General features: G+C 39.2%; 1 protein-coding gene across 14 annotated transcripts in view; it reads left to right on the top strand.

The window, feature by feature from the left end:
- The window catches only part of Ccser2 (coiled-coil serine rich protein 2), a 162,851-nt gene extending 150,122 nt beyond the window's left edge, over nt 1-12,729 (top strand). For 8 of the 14 annotated variants that reach the window (XM_087201139.1, XM_087201137.1, XM_087201138.1 and 5 more), the window contains one exon: nt 7,958-12,729. In XM_087201139.1, coding sequence (XP_087057265.1) covers nt 7,958-8,779 — 822 coding nt within the window. In that variant the 3' untranslated portion in view covers nt 8,780-12,729. Of the gene's footprint in view, nt 1-481; nt 522-7,957 lie in introns of all 14 variants that reach the window. The other 6 variants (XM_087201140.1, XM_021246717.2, XR_015447368.1 and 3 more) reach the window with 3 other exon arrangements.
- The last annotated feature ends 8,089 nt before the right edge of the window (nt 12,730-20,818 follow it).

Genomic DNA, 20,818 nt, shown 5'->3' with positions numbered 1-20,818 from the left:
TGCAGTAACAGTGATAAAAATGAACTAACAAATGCTGAAATTTATGTACTTATGAAATATGCTAGACGCTTTAAAAGTATTTATAAAATTTTTTTTTTACTTTCTTTGTAAAGGATTACATGGTGCCAAACCTTTTTAAGTCTTTGGAGTATGAATGTTAAATTATGTCAAAATTCTTATCAAATTTGGTAAGATTCAAGTAATTCCTTCTAAGTGTGAGAAGTCTTATATATACTTTTCTCTGGGCATGAATATTTATACTGACTTAAAACCACTTCATCCAGAAAGTGTAAACCTATTAAAATGTTTCATCATATACATATTATGGAAAATAGTGAGTAATACCTAGAAAACACAACAATAATAAAGCAATACGTCTGGCTGCTGCCCAGTTGCTGCGATCCTTGGTGTTGTGTGTGGTCTCTGATGCCGTTGTCCTGTCTTTTTCTTGTCTCTGCTCTCCCATTGTGCCATTGGCAAGGAGTTGAGAAGTTAGTCCATTACTTCTCTGACAAAGCGTGGTACAGTACAATTTTGGACTTTTTCCCTACCACCTTCCTCATACTTTTTTTTTGTTTTTCTTTTACCACTTTGCATGATGCATGTCAGAGCCTGCATGAAGTTACAGGCATGTTGCAGCTGGCTGCATTTTCATCTTCCTTTTAACTTCTGAAGTATATTTAATAACAATACATTTGTATGTACCCAGAAGATAATTTTAGGCAGTTGCTGTGTTTTCAGCAGTAGCATTTTTACACTTTAGAACAGTTCCTGCTTTCTGCTTTGCACATTGTGGCGTACTTTTACCAATTATGACTTGACATTTTTATCTGCCATCATTTTGCTAGTGACCCAAGAACAAGAATGTTTACAAAACCTAGCCTGAGTGCTTTTCCTTAAGCTAATGCTAGAGATCTTTGAGGAGGTGTAGACAGGAAAGGTGACGATTTCTCAGGGGTGAGGGAGAATTTGCCTTTCCTTGGTGATCCTCCAGTAGGTCACAGTGGAGCCACCTCTTTCCAGAAGTACTGCTCTATGATGTGACTTGGGTTTGTTGCCTGAGAGTTGTTCTGTGTAGGTGAGCTCACCTGGGAAGGAAAAAAGGCATTATCCAGGAAATTGAGGACCTAAATGATGGTACTGAGTTTGACTGTAGAGTTTTTAAATACAATAAAAGTCATCTGACTATAATAAAACAGTCTTCTGTGTATTCTGAAAGCCTGTAAACTTACCAGAACTACCCAAATAACACAGAATAATAAAGTTTTAGTGCTGCATTTAAAATTCTTCAATGGTTAAAATTCTGGCTTTGCCATTTACTAGTGCATATGAAATTTGACCATGTTCCTTCTTTAAACCTCAGTTTATGTATTCTAAAAAGAAGACAATACCTTCTACCTGTAGTCTCATGAGAATTAGACTATGAATGCAAACTTAAAGAGTTTGGATCTCTGTCTTTGGAATAAAGGGAACCGCTACCTCTCAGAACCCAGAGTATATAATGTTTCTCAGGTAGTTGTAATGTGCTTGAACAGTGTATTGAACACTTCATATGCATGTTGTTATTATTTACACAGTTTTATCAGTAAAGACTCTGGTTTTGTCCTCATTTTATAAATTATGAAATTCCATTTCAGGGCAATGAGATCATTTGTCCAGTGTCTTACCAATAGTAAGGAATAGGTCTGGGATTGAAACTCCAATCAGTCAGTCTGACTAAAAGCTAAGTGATTCAATACTGTGTTGGACTGGCTCCTCCACAGAGTCATATGAAAGTTCTCTCTAAACTTTAAAGTGCCTTGGATGTCAGAGCTCCAGTGTTTAGCTTTAAGAAGCCAGTCAAGGGGCAACCCACTTTCCAGTCCCCCTTCTGTCTGTCTTAGAAGCTTTCTTTCTCTCAATAAATTTTTCCTACTCTTAAAAAAAAAAAGAAGCCAGTAAAGATACAAGCTAAGCCTGCTGTCAATTTAAAACATTTACTGACATTACTGAAGTATGTATCTGAAGCCTAGAAATTTCCTATTTAATAGCTTCTGGTTTATTGTTATTCAGCTAAAGATCTTTTCCCTACTACGATCCATTTACAAAAGAGCCATAGCTTGAGTTCAGCATTTTTATTCTTCTTAGTCGTAATAGGTGACATTATTAAATGCTTACTGTATGCTCGGAGGTTCTATTCTAAATGTTTCCTATGTATAATCATACTTAATTGTTAAGTTTAGAATTGGAAAATAGCTGAATGCTTCTTGAGATAGTTCTCCCAGCATACTTATGTCAGAGATGCCAAGTTTTAAAGAAAAAAAGCACTTGATGACTAGCTGTAGGTCATCATGAGATTTCTGCTCAAGTTAACATGTAATTTAATCTTTCCTGCTATCCTTCCAGACATGAATTATTAAGTCCAAACTAATTGGAGAAAATGTTTACCTCTGATCAAGTTTCTTTTTCCATCAATTTTTTAAAAACTGGTTTTTATTTCATCATTAATGCTCCATCATTGACTGGATAGGAAAGTATTACTTTGATAATTTATGGCCAGAGGAAGTTTTTAAATGCACAGCTAATATTCATTCACTCACTCATTTTTCTAGCAAGTATTCCCACTTTGTCCTAAATGCTAGGAATATTGATTACAACACAAATGGTAAAGCATGGTAAACACCCACTAGGGTAGGGTTCATGGTCTCTGGTTAGCTTTTTAAGCCATCCAGAATAGGCATGTAAGTCAGTCATTAAGATGCCTACCAAACCTTAGGATGGTAGTGCCTATTGCTGAACAGTAGTGCCCTTTGCTGACACCTTTGACCTTCTCACTGCAATCACGTAATGTGAGAATTCTTAGAATAGTATGTTTGAGTTTACATATCTGGAACCGGGGATTTAGCTCAGTGGTTCTGCCGCCTGCCTTGCAAGCCACAAGGTCCTGATTTCGATGCGTGGTACCAAAAAAAAAAGTTTACATATCTAAATAATACAAGATTTGAAGTTGTTGAATCTATTTAGAGGTGGTTAGCTTTTTAATTCTGGGCCTAGTCTCCCAAGCCTCAGTAACTAAGCCCTGCACAAGTTGCAAGGATGAGCACTTAACAGGGTACCTGGTGATTCCAGGGAGTTTCCCGAAGTACCCCTCAGAGTGGGGAGTCCTTTTGTCCTCTGGGCCTTGTGAAGTGCCGAGGCTGTGAAATGAGTGAACTATTGAGTTTACCCAGAGACCTTCCCCAGAAGAGGAGTGCTGACTCATCTTTCCTGGCACACCCTCAGATCTCTTTCAGACCCCTCTCCTCTCTTTTTCTTAGCAGTTTCCTGATTTTAAACCTGTAAGATTATTCACTCAGGCTGTTGGCAGTGGCCGTACTACCTGTTTCACTTGTAATCTCCTGCCATCCAGTTACATTTCTGAATGTCCTCTCAGTGATCCTTCTGAAACACATGGTGAGTCTTAACGATTTCTGCTTAATGTTCACCAGTGTCTGCCATCATCTATGGCCCAAAACTCAGAACTGCTTATTCTGACTTGAGTTCTGTTAGGAGTTGTCTTTGCCTACACACTTTTCCACCAACACTGTTCTCTCCACATCCAGTCTGACAGTTTGAAATGACTGGAACATACCACATGCTTTTTCTGTCTCTGCCTAGCATGTATTGGCCAGCTACCCAGAATGGTTTCCCCTTCTTGTCTGCTTATCAAGCTAGTACTCACCCTTTAAAAGCTCAGTGCAGATTGAATGCAAATTTGGGATGCCTTTTGTGACCTTTCCAGTCAGGCTTATGTTTTGTTCCCATATGTTGTTATGCTTGAGATAGGGTCTCATCATTTGTTTACCTGAATGTCTCCTTTGGCGGGCCCACCAAGCCCAGGAACAATGTCATGTTCAGCTCTAGGTTTTTCCACACCTGGTACACTTCATAGCACATAACAGATATTTTTAAAATGAATAGTCTTTGACATTGCTCTTTGTTAGTCTCATTATCCATGAGGTTATGGGACCTTTGTATTTAAATTCATTCTGAAGATGTGTAAGGGTATCTTTTATGGCATAGAAGTAGCCATAGATGTGAACAAGATGAATTGTTAACATCTTTGCCTTTATATGAGTGTGTAGAATTTGGGGAAGTTGTAGTGTAAGCAGCAAGGAATCAAAACTCCACTCTGTTTTTGCTTGCTAGTAGTTAGGGTTAGCTTCTTGTGGACCTTGCCAGGAAGGAATTATTAACAATCCAGGCCTTAGTGTGCAGCCTTCTCCATGCAGTTTTCCACGTTTCAGGAGCAAGCCAGCGCTTTGGTTGTCAAACTGTAGTCATTCCTTTTTCTTTTTGGTTTTTTGAGACAGGGTCACACTATTTAATTCAGGCTGGCCTTGAACTCATTATGTAGTCTTGACTGCTCTCTAACTCTCAGATCTCCTGCCTCAGTCCCAAGTGTGCCACCATGCCCAACTGTCCCTTTTCTTTTTGAAAGAGACATTTTTGTTCATAGTAGTGGTATTGATTTCCTAAACTACTGTTTTCGAATAATAAAACATGACATTTATTTTGGGATAGGGAAATTATCTCATACCACTAAAATTAACTTTTTTTTTTGGTTAAAATTAACTTCTAGTAAAAATCTAGACTGCATTATTTAGCATATAGAAATCACCAAGTAATTAGATGCTAATTTACACTTTCTAATTTGTGTAACCATTCAATTCCTTTTAGGTAAAAATCTCAAAGTTTTATTCTGTAAAATTTGGTCTTTTCCCAATTCTTTAGTATTTGAAGTAGAACTTTATCACATGTAACACAAGCGGCATTCTTTCTGAATCTCTACTGAGTACTCTGATGAGGAGTGGTCAGTGGGATAATGTGTGATCCGAACAGTGCAAAGGGGTGCTTTATCTACAGTGAGCCCTTTCTGGAGGTGTGGTTGTCCTGATCAGTTTATTACTTTATCTTACTTGGAAAATTATACCTTTTTTTTTAAGTAGGGAGAATTTATTAAGAGACAGAGGGGCTCTGGAAAGTGGATTGCCCTGGAATATTACACCTCTTAACCCTTTGAGCGGATAGCACATGTTTAGACCTTTTTGTTGGTACTGGCCAATAGGCGTATTACAAGAAAGTTGTTTTTTCAATTGTCACTGATACTTTCAGAGTTCTTAAATTGTGTTGATTTTTAACTTGAGACAAGGATACCTAATGATGTTTGAAGATGAAAAGAGAAAACAAATCCCTATATAATCATTTAATGTTTTACTCCCCCCCCCCCCCCCGGTAGATTTTGGTTTCCTTAATACAGTCCTGCCCCATTTTTCAATTAATCTTAGGATATGATCACTTTGACTTGGTCAGTTCTTTCTAGGGAACCGCAGAGAGAATCTGTGGAATTAATTAGTGGTAATTTTAGTACCTTCCATGCTGAAGGACAGTTTGTTCATCTCTACAGCAATTAATTGTAAAAAGCCCAGTGTCTTTAAAGTCTGGGGCAGTTAGCATTAGGCAGCAACTGAGTTGGCATGATTTCTTTGTTTGTTTGATTTGGTTTGGTTTTTTAAGACAGGGTCTCACTATGTAGTTCAGGCTGGCCTTGAACTTATGTACCCCAGGCTGGTCTTGAATAATTGTGGCCATCTTCCGATTTCAGCCTCCCAAGTACTGGAATTATAGGTGTTTGCCACCATGCCCCACTAACCTCATTTATTGTAAATATTCTGTGGTAAGATTTAACATAACATTGAGTAGTTGCCTTGATTTTTTTTTTTTAAGTAGCAAGCCTGTGTTTTTTAAGCAGCAGCAAGACTGTGCCATGGTGGCTAGCTATGCTCCCTGATTGTAAGCCTGTACCCAGTCACTCTCAGCCATGCCGCAGTCCAGTCCCTGACTGCTGACCCTGGACGGCCATTGCCTAAGGCTTCCCAAGGTGGTGCAAAGGAGGAACATAAATGCTGAAGTAAAATAAGTCCCCCCTTCTGTTGGAGACGTTAGAGCTTTTGTGTAGATTTATGGGTTAGCACAGTGAAAAAGTTATTGTAATAGTAAAAAATTATCCTTTAAAGTTCACATTTCAAAGCCTTTTTTCCAGACTCTTGATATTTCAATCACAATTATTTAATAAAAAGTATTTGTGCAAGAGAGATAATGATTACACATCTGTAGCTGCCCACCCCATATCAAGGCAGACCTGGTAGGCCTTCCTCCATATATTTAACCAGTTGGGTCTTTGGAAGATTACTTTTGTAATTCATATTTTTTTTACTGGATGCTAAAAAGTAATGGAAATTGTATGTTTCCTATGATTTTGTTTTGTTTTGTTTTGGGTTTTTTTTTTTTTTTTTTGGTACCGGGGATCAAATTCAGGACCTTGTGCTTGCAAGGCAGGTGCGAAGCCACTGAGCTAAATCCCTGGCCTTCCTGTGATTTTTGTAGAGAATAATCACACAGTGAGATGCTGAGAAGGACTTGGGAGGCTCCTTGGCTTTAAGAACTTTGCTATTGCAGGGTTTGATGCTTTATTTCCAGTCAGAGACAATTCCATGTTTGTTTTACACTCAGCCATCATTCCAAAGACTGGGTTGTTTTGTTTTTGTTTCTTGTCTTTTGGTGGTGCTGTGGATGGAACATAGGGCTTTGTGGATGCTAGGCAACCTGTCACCAAGCTATACCTCCACATCTGGTCATTTTAAATTTTATTAAATGGGTGTTTACTTTTGGGTATGGTAGGTATGTTTTCCATATGTCAGCCATAAGGACAGTGAGACAGAACAAATGAACTTTGCAAACATTTTATTCTGAAATTTTTTCTACAGGAATATTAAAGGTAGGCTAGCCTTAGCAAAGTGTATTGACCTTTTTTGTTTAAATAATTAGAATTTCACATAAGCTGCCAACGTACTCTATACTTTATATCTTCTATATCTGCTGTAATTTTAATTTTTTACAGAGGTACAGCATGTTAAAACATGGTATACAACTTTATTTTTTTCCCTTAAATTCTTATATTGGTACATTTTAGGTATACAATACATTTACATTTATCATTGAGTACTTGTACCTTTACATGATATATCTTGGTTCTTATTTTTTCCCCATTTCCTGTCCTCCCTTCACCCCCTCCACCCTTCCCTATTTACAAAGACTTTGTTTCCATTTTTTCCTTTTCTCATAATTTTTCCTTTCCCTTCTTTCCTTTCCCCTTCCCCTCCCACTTTCCCTTTTCTTCCTATGTCACATTATCAATTATTCATTTTAATTATTACTTACACTTTCAGTTTCTCACACCAGAGAAACTATTCAGTATTTACACATGTGTGTCCTATTTATTTCACTTAAGAGTATGGCCTCAGTATGCATCCATTTATCTGTAAATGTCTCTAGTTTCTCATTCTTTATGGTTGAGTAGTACTCCATTTTATAAAAACACCTACATCTTCTTGATTATTCAGTTTCCAGTTGATGGGCACTTGGGCTGTTTCCAAGCTTTTGCTATTACAAACTGTGCTGCTATAAACATGGGTGCACATATTACAACTTCATTTTTTAAAAGACCTTTAAAATGGGTAATATTCTGAAGATCACAGTTAAATGTGAGTGCCTTGTGGCCATTGAACAAAAGTACCATAGAAATCATCTGTCTCTTGTAGGTAAGGTTGTAAATATTTGATGAATCTGTTCAGGCAGGAATGATTTTCTGTAATCAATCAGTACTTTAAGTATTTTAGAGTTTTCTTTTCCCCTGTTCAGTTTTGGGCTTGTTCAGTGTTTACTGCCAGTGTCATTTTTTTGTTTGCATTACCACTCTTACGTGTCTCGTGAATTGGCTTGAATATTGCAGTTCATTTTTTACTTTTAAGAAACCACATACTTTTCATATTAAAGCATAGTAAGTGCCAACAGATTCTATATGAAACTTTATTTACATTACTTCTGGGTCTCATTACTAAAATAAATTGTTGCTAATGTTATTTTTAAATTTTAACAGCCTCAAGTACTACAGCCTTCCAGCAGCCTTTCCAGACCCACAGACCATGCCCAGGGAAAACTAACAAAGCCACAACACACCGAGGCCCACAGTGAGTGCATGGTCCAGGGCCTGCATCAGGGCAGTGCACATCCAGATGGAAGCTTTTCACATGCCATGCAACAGGAAAACAGCAGTGGTTTGGAAGACCAGCCTTTTCCCTCCAGCCCACAGTTCACAGTGGGTGCAGCTAAGAGTACACCTTCTGAAGTGAACTTGAACATGGCCACGAATGCTCAAGAGCCTTGCCATTTGAAAAAGAATCAAAGTAGTGACACGCAGTTTGTACCTTCTTCTCTTCAAACACCTGCCCAGTCAAGCACAGAGGACCAAGCTACAAGAATTGGAAGAGATCCATCTCTGCTGGTGGGCTACCCATCTCAGCCCAAGTCCTCGCAGCTTTTAAAGCCGTCTGTCTTGAGTTCTTCAGCACCTCCTCCAGATTCTGAATCATCTCCAAGTAGGACTCCCAATTGTAAGAAGTCACCAATAGTCACACCATGTAATTCAGCAAAGCTTCAGCCAACATCTGGTCAAGCAGGTCTAACAAATCTGAATTTGAAAGTGTCCAGGCTCCGTCCCCCTTCCACCTCTTTCAAACAAAAACAAAAAGGCAACCCCAACCCTCGACTAGAACCTCAAAACTTCCAGGCCAAGACAAGCATCCCGAGGCCATTAGCACGACAGAAAGAAATAATGCAAAATCCAAATGGCAATTTGCATTCTGGGGATTGTTTGGCCACTAATCGATATTCTCGTCTTCCTAAACCAAAGATACATTAAGTACGTAACCATCACTTGCCAATTTGGTTTTTTTTAAAAGTCTGTAATAGCTTTATGTGCCATTTGCTACCATGTTGGAGATTCTATTGAAAGCCTCCAAATCTCAAAATTAAAATGTGGAAGTTTCCACTAGTTTGGCTCTTCCATTTTATATCCTGGTTGAAGTGCATACCGTGGAAGCAGACTTGTCTCAGGTGAACACAAAAGCTTGCTTATCCATCTTGGAGGCCTACAAGTCGCTAATCATACATCCATCCCCCTGTATATCCAGAAAGTCGTAACGTTCCACTTAGCAGGTGAGAAGTGTGCTTTGCTGATTCAGACCTGCTGCAGGTCTGTGTTGACTGCTTATTGGAGCCACCCCTTTCCACGTGTTCCCCTTGTGAATATGGCTGCCACTTAACTAAAGATGAGGGAATAATGGAAGATAATCATCTGTAAGCAGAGCTCTGGCCAGTATTTTGTATATTTAAAAGGTCTATGCAAAAGCTTTGTCATGAATAAAGGAGATCAGGCTTTTTTAATGGGAAGTCTATGTAAGTTTTATTTTTCCTTACTAGGATCAGCAAGTTTTACTAGTTGATTCATTTACAGGTAGATTTCCCAGGCTGAAAATGTTCAATATTGTATATAAACCAATTATATTTTGCTTTAACATCTTGTTTGTCATGCACACATTACCACTATTGCTCTTTTTGGTACTGGGTGGATATGGAGAGCTTGTGATACACCTTGAAACCCATTGGTAATGTTGTATCTATTGTAACATCTCTTGGTGCTAGAGTTTTGCTGGCAGTTCAGTTTCAAACCCTCTAGGCTTACCCATCATAGCTGATTTAAGGTTCCACAGCATATATTTTAAATTAAGTCTTTATTGTAATATTTATATTTATTGACTGCTAATATCCGAAGACTGGAATAATGGACTTGAAATATTTGCACAAAATTTTGGTGGGATATAAGTATCCCACACATAGGGACTTAAAGCTTATTTTCTATAGCAAAATAAGTTAAAATATTTTGAAAAAAATTAAAATTTAAGACTCTTGAGAAAGGTAGAATTCATAATAGTTTTGCTTTTCTGGTTTCCTAGGTTTCTCCTTTCAGTTGGTGCATGTTTGAATGACAGTTCCTTGAAAAGTAGATTTGGGAAAAAAAATAGGACTATACATGGGAAATGGTGTTTTATTAAGAGATATTTCAAAAGAAATATGCTCATTTATTTCAATGTGCTACCCCAGGTAGCTGTGGAACCTCCAAGCCATCGCGTGTATGCATGCAATCATGCTTTGGGCCACTTGTTGGACAGTTCAGTAAATTTGTCTTCCATTCTCTGAGATCATCTTATCTTTAGGCTGGTCATCCAAAGCTAACTGAATTGAAATTAATATTTTTAGACAAAAATACCTTACAAGGTCAATTTATGTTTTGATCAGTTAACCAAATATATATCAAAAGGAATTATGACCAAAAAAAAATCATTCAAATTTCTAGGGATTCCTATAAGAAATATACATTACTGAAATTATTTGTTCTCTTTTAAGAGAAAAACATCTCAAATGCTTGAGTGGAAATTCCCAAAGTGGTGTTTGCTCACATTCTGATCCAGGCTTTACCCCCAAGAGCCATGCATGTGAGGCTGCCGCGAACCTTTTGTTAGACTTGGTATTAAGTGGGCAGCACAAATCTAGTATGGTATACTCATTTGTCTCAGTATTTCACATTTCCTGTGCTATTGTCAGAGAAACCTTTGCCTAGTCCAGGTACTGTTAGTGTAAGGTCGCCATCGCTAGAGCTCTGCTTTGTTTGTGGAGCTGAGCCTGGACAGCTGCAGCTTTGTAGATAGGCAGTGTGTGATCCTTCATTTTGAAGGAGAAAAAATACAGATTTCATGCATTACAAATAGGATACTGACCTAATGAATTACATAGTAGGCTCCTGGTTTGTTTAGAAGTTTGGTATAGACCCTTAAGAAATATTATTTACACGTTGGCCTTATCCTTAGGGGAAACTTTTCACATTTTTATTTTTACCTACCCAGTCTAAAGAAAATGTCTTCATTGACTGTAACATAAAAAGTATTGACTCCGGTAATTTATTCCTTTTTGCTATTTTTTATTCTCCCCGATGAATTTGTAGAAATGTTAACCCACGAATGGTTCAGCTTCTCTGTACCTTTGTTGAGCCTTACTCTTGGCAGAAGATAGGGTTATCAATATAATTATGAAGCATATTTAAGAGAAAAAATAGCTAGAATGCTCATACAAGTAAAGTATTTTCCTGCAGTTTTCTTTTTTTTTTTGGTACCAGGGATCAAATGCGGGTCCTTGTGCTTGTGCAGCAGGCCGCGAAACCACTAAGCTAAAATCCCCGGCCCACCTGCAGTTTTCTTTAAAAGCTGCAGTGTCATGCTGGTCAGCTCCTTCGTAAATATGAAGTCAGAAATGGAAGTGAGTGTAATGCTGTCCTGAATAACCAGAGCTCAGCTTCTCATATTTGGCTTGCTCTCTGTTTATTGCTTCTGCAGATCAGCTCTGGGCCAAGCCTTCCTCCTGCAAAAGCTTAGATCACTAATTCTTTTGTTACTGTGGTATCAGTAAACACACTTGAAATGTTTAAATTCAAAGTCCTGAGGAAGAAGTTATGTGGTGGTTAAGTTTCACATTTGTGAAAGAGAAAATTAAGAGAATCTGGAATAATGTGTTTGGTTGTTAATAGGATGCACATCAGTTTTTCTAAAGAAAGCTTGGCCTAAGGCGTTTATAAGTATAGGTAAGGATGGTTTTAAGGCAGTAAACAGTGGATTACAGAGTTACATAATTTAGAATGTTTCTAATAATTGAGACCTTTAGCATTTTTCTTTTGGAGTCTCATTTTCATTTGTGCAATATTTCCAGGCATCTGAGACTACTGTTCATTGTATTTATATAGATATTAGAGAACTTACTATTTTAACAAGTAAAAATCTGAATATATCAGATTTGCACTTTAAATGAGCTTAACTGCTTGGAGTTGTGCCTGAAATATCAAAATGCCTCCTCTTAGGTGTGGCTTTGTTTAGTGAAATGGATTCCTCTGTAATTGTTGCTGTTTGAAAATATCAGTAGAGCCTTTCACAGAATCTATCCCCCACACATCACTTTTTCCATTAAAGCACTGTTTTCTTTAAATGTTCCATTGTTCCCTTAAGTGTTTTACTAGTGTCAGTCACTGCATCAGGGAGACTGTGACCTTCCCCCTAGCCATCATCTCTGGGGGAGAGGCGCACTCTGTCTTCCCAGCAGCGTGGTCCTCATGCTTCCAGGCTCCAGAGCATGTGCTTTGAAATCACCAGGGGCCCTCGCAGAAAGAGAAGACTGAGGCGCCACCTCCGGTTCCTCTCTACCATACACGGTAGTTTCGTGTTGCTGAGTTACTTTGGGCAGTTATGTTTGCATGCTTATTATGCACACATTTGAAAATTATAACTATAATACAGACACCTTATATTTTTCCTTGGGGATGATGGCCTTGCTGTTTTTCTTAATTCTGATGCTTGAATTCTGTTTGTTCTTGGTCTTTTTACATGTTCCTTTAAGTTTTCTGCTGCAGCAATTTGAGAGAATACATTTGTATAGATGATTATGATGGTGGGCACCAATGTACAATTATGTTATTAATGAAAAATAATGTCTTAACCTTGTTGAGGAAAAGTTACCCACTTTCTTCTTGGTAAAACATTGCCATAGCAAAATAATACTGACCCTGAAAGTTTAAAGTCTTAAGACATGACTAAAAACAAAAATAGTAGCCACAGTATTGTTTTTTACATTGACTTCAAAAACTGGTTCCAAGTACATACTGTATGTTAGAACTTGCCTGTAAAGTGAATTATAAAGACCGAATGTAAAGTCTCTTTCATGAAAATCTTGGCATAGTAAATAAAAATAAAGTTCATAATTATAAAAAAATTTTGGTCTTGGACTGTGAGTTCCATGGTTTACATTTTTTCTGATAGCTTTTCTCCACAAAGATAAAAAATACTGTTCATTTGCTAGATTACTTTTCAAACTCTGATACTTTTCACATATGCTCCTCTACACACACCTCACACTGTAAACCCTGATGATGGAGTAGAAATTTGAACATTCTCTTGTGTTTTTACAGATTCTGTCAGTGATCTAGCATTCAGTTTTCATTTGAATATCTTTTGTCTTTTTTTTGGTACTGGGGATTGAACTCGGGTCCTTGCACTTGCAAGGCAGGTGGCGGAACTACTGAGCTAAATCCCCAGCCTGAATATCTTTTATTTTAAGAAAATATGGGGACAGTGGATAATGAATCTTTGAAGAAATAGCACCTTAGCTTAGAGTACTGTACAAGGGAGAAAACATCATTTTAATTAGTTTAACTGCTTTTAAACATGCATGTATAAAAGACCTGCAAGGAAGAAAGATGTTCAGTCAATAAAATTTTACATACTTTGGGGGAACAGAACAATTAAATTTATAAGTTTTTTCTGATTTAATTGGATGTGATAATTAGACAAGATATAAAAGTGGATATAGTGATATATTACTAAACCAATATGGTTACATACACACTGGAGAAAGGAATTTTGTTAGTACTAAATTTGACAATGGCTTTTACTACCTCTTAAAATACCTGTATCAACTTTAAAGCCATCTGTGTTATTAGCAAGTATCTCAAGTGTCTCAAATTCCTTAGTCAACAAGTGTGATCATTTCAGTTTCTTCATTTACACTTTTGATTCCATGTTTTCCGTTCTGCCCCCCCCCCCCCCGACACACACACAGAGTTAAGCAGGAGTTAATAATTCTAGCTTCTTAGTTGGGCTTTAGCAGTTTGGGTGGTGCCATTGGCAGTCACAGGTGAACTCACTTCCAAAACCAGTTCTTCCTCAGCAAATGTGCTTTTGTATTAGGATAAAAAAATTACAGCAAACAAATTAGATTGTTAACCCATAAGAATACATTCACCAACCTGAGACCTTAGTTCAAAATATGTCTGAGATGGGGAGCTTTTTAAGCTTGTTAAGACAAATTTTAGCTGAGGTTTTGCACTTAACATAAAAATAGGTCAAGTGCAAGTGTGAATTCCAATGAGAAAAGGAATAATGTCTGTGGTGAGTCATTAATACTGTTTCTTAAATTGTGTTCCTGACTAGTGGTGAGATGAAAATACTCAGGCACTCTAAGCTCTTCACTGCGTTGGGCTGCCTTGGGAGCAAGTCCAGGCAGAGGTTGAAGGGAAAGGGTTCAGGCCAGACCTGGGCACCCCGAGAACCCTTGGTTCTAAAGGGAGAACCCTTGGTTCTTGGGCAAATGGCAGCAGAGTAGAGTATACTGACCTACCTTTCAGAGTGCCCCAGGAATTTAAGGAGGCAGTAGAGGAAACCACGGCCTTATAGTCACTTGTAAATATTGCAGAAAACATTAAGTCCCATTATAGAGCAACCACAAAAACCAAGAAATCAATAAAAAGTGAAAATTTATTGACCTTGGCTAGTAGAGATACAAAATTGAGTTACATGCTGCATATATATATATCTTTATGCAAGGAAGTGTTTAAAAGAGTGGAAAATTAGGAATACCCAAATGTCTGACAGTAGGAGAATGATTAAATTATTTCATGTATATGATAAGCTATAGTCAGTTAATCCTCCAGTATTTACTCAGAATATTCACAGTGTAACTATTCAGAATCTAATGGGACAAAAAGTAACCAAGCCACTATTTCAGTACAAATTTAATAGGCATTTGTATATGAAGATCTACATAAAAACGTGTTAATGATGGTAGAATTTTAAGTGGTTTTACTTTATCTTCACCTTATGTGTTTTCTATTTTTTTTTTAATGGTAAGAGTATATTCTTATAGAGAAAAGTTTCTGTGTTTTAAAGAATAGGACCATTTCTATCACTAGGCAAGCTTTGTAAAGTACTTGGTACATAGGCAGTCAATAATCATTTCCCTGGTGGGCTCTGTTCATCACATCCTGCCATCGGATGATGTTTCAGAAGATCCAGTCACACAAAGACAGCATCAAGTGGCATAGCTGCTACCCGACCTCCAAGTTAGCATGACTGCATGGGGATTGTTACTGCTCTATGCCTCAGAAACAGGTCAGCCATTAGTGACAAAATCCGTTTCTCCCAAACTTGAGTTGTCTGCTCTCTTAGCGTGTACTAGCTAGGCCTGGAGAGAGTCACCTTTGCCCACCCCAGCCCTTCTCCATGTTCTCCATGTATGTTTTCTTATTGGTTCTGTCTACATTTTCCCAAATAGGAATGTCATAAATGGATATCTCTACATTGCCATTGATCTCCCTCAAAGTCCTCCCCTTCATCTCAAACACACTCATCCCATCGTTCTTGGTACTTTCTGAAGCAGGTCTGGATGTCCTCTTTGATGAGTGTCTTCAGTTGTGTTGTCATGGATGCCTCAGCGTCCTGAGTCTATTCAAAATGTTCACTTGCATGATCATTTTGACTTTAGGGCAGGGCTGGAAGTGGCACTCTTACATATTAAGTGAGCCTTCCTGGGTCCCACTGCTAGGGAGCCATTTGCTATGAAGTGGTACCAGGTCCGAATTAACTGCACCTCTGTGCCTGGGGTGTCGGTGCTAGATACCTGAACAGGCCATCCCAGAGGGCTCCGCTTACCTTGCCTTCCTTCAGCTACTGCCCAGACACACATCATCTGCTACCTAGTCCGCCCCCCATTGTTTATTGGTACATTTTAGGTATAAAATACAGTTACATTCGTCATTGGGATCTTGTATCATTACATGAGTATCTTGGTTCTTATTTTTTTCCCCTTCCCCTGCCCTCCCTTCACCCCCTCCACCCTTCCCTATTTGCAAAGACCGTTTCCATTCTTTTTCCTTTTCTCATATTTTTTTCTTTTCCCTTCTTTCCTTTCCCCTACCCCTCCCACTTCCCCTGCTCCTTTAGACCTTTTCTTCCTATTACACAATATCAATTATACATTTTTTAAAATTACAATATCAAAACTTAGAGGATATTACCACAGATTTTACAGAATTTAAAAGGATATAGAAAGCATATTACAAAAATCTTTTTCGAATTAAATTTGACAACTTCTAAGAAGTACCTTGGAAGACAAATCAATGAAACTGACTCTGGAGGAAATGCAAAATTTGAATATCTGCTACCTAGTTTTGAGACTCCATCCTCTAATTATACCATTTATCCGGGTTTGCTTCATACTAAGCTAACGGTACTCTGGTTTGGGTGAGGGGGCAGAGGACAGACAGCCAGGGTCTGGTTGTCTAGCCCTCAGCAGCTCAAGGCTGGGTTGGAGCTTCCTCCCCCAGGAAACAGGCAGACTGCAGGCTGAAAGAGATAAAGGAACCCGAAAGGAAGTTCAAAGCAGGCAACCTTATTACAATCCAAGCAGCTGTTGACTTATTTTTGTAAGAGAAACGAAATTCTTGCTATGACAGTTATTTTCTCTAGATATCAATATTTAGATTTCGGTAATCAATGGCTGGTGCCCAAACCTCGCCTCCACTTTTCTAATAGCTTCTAAGTGCAAATGAAGTTATGTGATTATTTTCCTCTGCCTGAAAGAAGAGGAGTTTGGCCTTTTTTTCTGAATAAGTTCCCTGGACTTAACCATTTTATTCTTTTGTGACTCAGACCTTGGAAAACAAAACTGAGAAGTTCTGGGCGTGAAAGGGAAGTGCGTTTGCACTGTGTGCATTTGGAGTCTGGTTCTCAGCTGTGCCAGGCAGAAAGAGGAGCCTGCGTGGGGCCAGCTGCTCTGCTGAGATGGGGCGGAGCAGCCATTGGGGAGCAGCCACCTGCTCTCTGCCTCTCCCAGGGCAGGTCAGAAGGCGGGTTACCTTCAGCCCCTTGTAATCCACATTGTCTATGCTTCCTCACTCCAGCCTGAGGACTTTGCTCTCTGTTTCCCTCAGTACTTTGTACACTGCACATGATGATTATTAGAAGATCAGGCATTTTCAAACCCAGTGTCAAGGCCTGGAGACGAATGACCCTCCCCTGACTCTATGCTCAGTGGTAAGGAGATAAATTACTCCCAGTTTGGTTGGGTTTCCAAAGCAGAATGATCTCATTTTACTCTTTTTTTTTCTAAAGCCACTGTAAAGCCATTGAAAGTTGGCCCTGCCTCTCCGTGGGTTAAACATCCACAGACTGAAAATATATAGGGGAGAAAATTGTGTCTGTACTGAATATGTACAGACTTTCTTCCTTGTCATTTTTCCCTGAACAATAGAGCAGACCAACTATGTGCATAGCATTTACATTGAATAAGGTGTTTTAAGTCATGTAGGGATGTTTCGAAGTGTCTGGAGAAGGCCTGTAGCTTATATGCAAATATTATGACCATTTTATATAAGGGACTTGGGCAAATGCCAATTGTGGTATCTGTGGGAGTCCTAGAACCAGTCCCCCACAGATACTGAGGAGCCACTATATTGAGGCATGTTTTACATACGTCATTTGCTATTCCAAATGTACAGTTCAAAGATTTTTAAAGAAAGTTTTCCAGGTGTGCAACTGTCAGCTTAAGTCAGCTTTTTTGGGGTACAGTGTTTCCATCACCCCAGGGAGGACCATGTGGTCCTTTCCTGTCAGTGCCTGCTCTCCCAGCTGCCACACACTGTGAGTCTTTGCCATACCTGGACTGTTCATATAAACAGTGTCACACAGGATGCAGTCTCCTGTCTCATTTCTTCCACTTAGCATAATTGCTTCAAGGTTCACCCAAGTCAGAGCCTGAATCGATTCATTACTTTTTCTGCTGAGCAGTATTCCATTTACGACACACACATTTGGTTTATCCATTCACCAGCTGACAGACCTTGAGTTGTGTTCAATTTTTGTTTATTGTGAACAGAGCTCCTAACATCTGTGTCTGAGTCTTTGTGTGTGGACATGCTTTTATTTCTTTTGGGCAGATAACTAAGAGTGGGATCACTGGGTCAGATGACAAATTTAAGTCCAGGTGGCTGGACTGCTTTATGTTGCTACTAGCAACGTGTGAGCATCCTTATCTCTCCATATCCCCGCCAACATTTGTTACTGTCTTTATTACAGCTGTTCTACAGGGTGTGAAGTGGTACCTCATGGTTTTACTTTGTGTTTTCCTAATGACTAATGCGTTGAGCATCTTTTTGGGTACTTACTAGCTATTCATGTGGCTTCTTTGATGACAAATCTATTCAAACCTTTATGTTTTTTCTTAGGCTTGCTTATTAAGGTGAGAGAATTCTTTGTGTTTTCTAGATAAAGTCATTTATTAATTATGTATCTGGCAGATATTTTCTCCCAGTCTTTTTCATCTTATAGAGTACAAAGATTTTCAGTTTTCAGCAATTTTTTCTGGCTTTTTTTTTTTTGGTACCGGGGATCGAACTCGGGTCCTTGCACTTATGCAGCAGGCGGCGAAACCACTGAGCTAAATCCTGGCCCTTCAGCAGTTTTTTCTTTTACATGCTTTGTGGTGTTTTTATTATCACATCCAAGAAATCTTTGCCAAGCCTAAGGTCTTGAAGATGTTCTCCCATGGCATCTTCTGATAGTTGCATCATTTTACTTCTTACATTTGAATTTTACCCATTTTGAATTAACTCCTGTGTTTAGTGTGAGGTGAGGGTTCATGTTCATCTTGCTTGGGAATGTCTGGTTGTCCCTGCACCACTTGTTAAAAAGGTCATTGCCAGGCCAGGGATTTAGCTCAGTGGTTCTGCTGCCTGCCTTGCAAGTGCAAGATCCTGAGTTTGATCCCCCGTAGCAAAAAAATTAAATAAATAAATAAATATAAAAATAAATAAAAAATAAAAAGGGCATTGTCTTGGTACCTTTGTCCAAAATAAACTGGCCAGAAATGCAAGAACATTTTTCTGGATGGTGAGTTCTGGTCCATAGGCCTCCACTTCTCTGTTTCCATCCATAGCTTCATGGTCCAGTTTTAGGAAGGTAAAGCACTTTGACTCTGTCCTTATTTTTCAAAATCATTTTGACCACCCATGGTCTTATTGTCCCCTGTCCTTACAGTCTTTTCTAATCCCATACACATTTTATGATCATTTTGTCAAGTTCTACAAAAGTGTTTGCTGGGATTTCCATGAAGCAACCCCGGAATCCATTGGGTTTTGGGAGGGTAGTCAGTTTAACAACATTGAGTCTTCAACCCATAAACAGGAAACATCTCTTCTATTACTTCCATGTTCTCAGCAGGGAAATTAAATTTTATTATTGTCAGTGTACAAATCTTATACTTGTTAAATTTGTTCCTAAGTATTTTACTCTTTCTGGTGCTCTTGTGAAGGAAATTGTATTCTTAATTTCTTTTTTAGATTGTTTAGAAGTTGGCTTTTGTGTATGGATCTCATTCTGAGACTATGCCTCTTCATCAGTTCTAATAGTGTTTTTATGGATCCTGAGGGATTTTCTGGTTATAAGATCACAAACTGTAAATAAAGACAAGTTTACTCTTTCCTTTCCAGGGTGGATGCTTCCTGCTCCCATTTGACTTGCCTGGTTGCCCAGTCCCATTTTTATCCTGAGGCTGGGCTCACTGGAGCTGCACACCCAGGAGAGACGGAGTCTTGTGGCCCGAGAGGACAGTGGCAATGACCCAGAGCAGCTTCCAGCCTCGGCTTGGGGAGGCAAAGCCATGCTTGTCACCAGAGGCCCCTCCTCCCAGAGCATGGTGTGTGTGAGGCCTCTGCACCCCAGTATGGGACCCTCCCTGGTTCTGAGAGTCTTGTTAAAAGTCGAAAGTGTTTTATCCCCACTTTATTTCTCCAAGCAACATTGCAGCAGGAGCTGACCACTGGGGCCCAAATGGTAACTCCAAATTGTTTTAATAGAAAATATCTTATCCTTATTGATGGGGGAAATATTGGGACTCTTAGAATACAGCACAGACAGAAGCATGTGGGAAGGTGAGCATGCCAGAGTGTAAAGCCTACGGCAGTGTGTGTGTGTTGTGTGTGTGTGTGTGGGGGGGGGTACTGGGGATCGAACTCAGGGGTCCTCTACCACAGAGCTACATCCCCAGCTTTTTAATTTATTTTTTTGTATTTTGAGACAAAGTCTTGCTAAGTTGCCCAGACAGTATTCAAACTTGTTTACCTCCTGCCTCAGCCAGTTGCACCCCAAATGGAGTGCAGGGCCACGTATCTGATTTATTTATAAGCACAGAGGAGATTTAGAGATGGAAGATCATCTGTCCTAGGAACCAAGAAGCTTCAGGAGGTCTGAGCTTTCTTAAGCGGGAGGGATCAGAATATCCGAGGGACTGGAGTTCAAAAAAAGAATATCAATATTCTACTTTTAATTTTGTTTTCCAACCCTGATCTTCTTTTGTTGCAATCTAAGCTAAAATTAAATTCAACAAAATCAACTTTATTATTGAAAACTGCAGAAAAAACAGTGAGTCCCAGAGGAAGCCTGGATTTGGGCTTCTGTGGTGGACAGGACGCTGGGGATGCCCTCGCTGTCATCCCGGGCGGGGGGGAGGGGGCGTCACGTAGCAGGTAAGGTTTGCACAGGGCTCTCTATGCAACAAGAACGGAGTTAGTGCTTTCTAAACACGAACATTAAAAAAGAAGGAGCCATCTTGTTTTGTGCTGATGCTCAGTGCAGTAGGGACCATAAAGCCCCCATAAAGCAGCCAGAAGTAAGCTCCTGATTCTGTAAATCCTCCACTTGCTTTGTCAGAACTGAGACAGGATCTCATGTAGACTGCAAGCACAAAGACATCTGCTCACCTCTCCAGCTTATTTCCCACAGGCCTTCTGCGAAATTATTTTGGTCATTCATGGTATTTTACATACCATATGAACTTTAGGATTATTTTGTCATGTTCTACAAGAAGGGGGAGCGGATTTTGATGAGGATCACATGGATGGATCTACTCAGTTTGGAAAGGATCGGAGTGCAGTGAGCCAGAGGCCCCTTCATCTCTGGTCCCAGCCTCTCCCTGCTAGGTCTCTCACCCCTGAGCCTCCGGGCCAGGAGCCAGCCTGTCTCCATGGCAC

This window comes from Heterocephalus glaber, unplaced genomic scaffold, assembly GCF_053883595.1.
Source record: "Heterocephalus glaber isolate CG9 unplaced genomic scaffold, H.glaber_assembly_v1.0 deba00001755, whole genome shotgun sequence".
Lineage (NCBI taxonomy): Eukaryota > Metazoa > Chordata > Mammalia > Rodentia > Bathyergidae > Heterocephalus > Heterocephalus glaber.
This window is presented reverse-complemented; position numbering and strand designations above follow the sequence as displayed.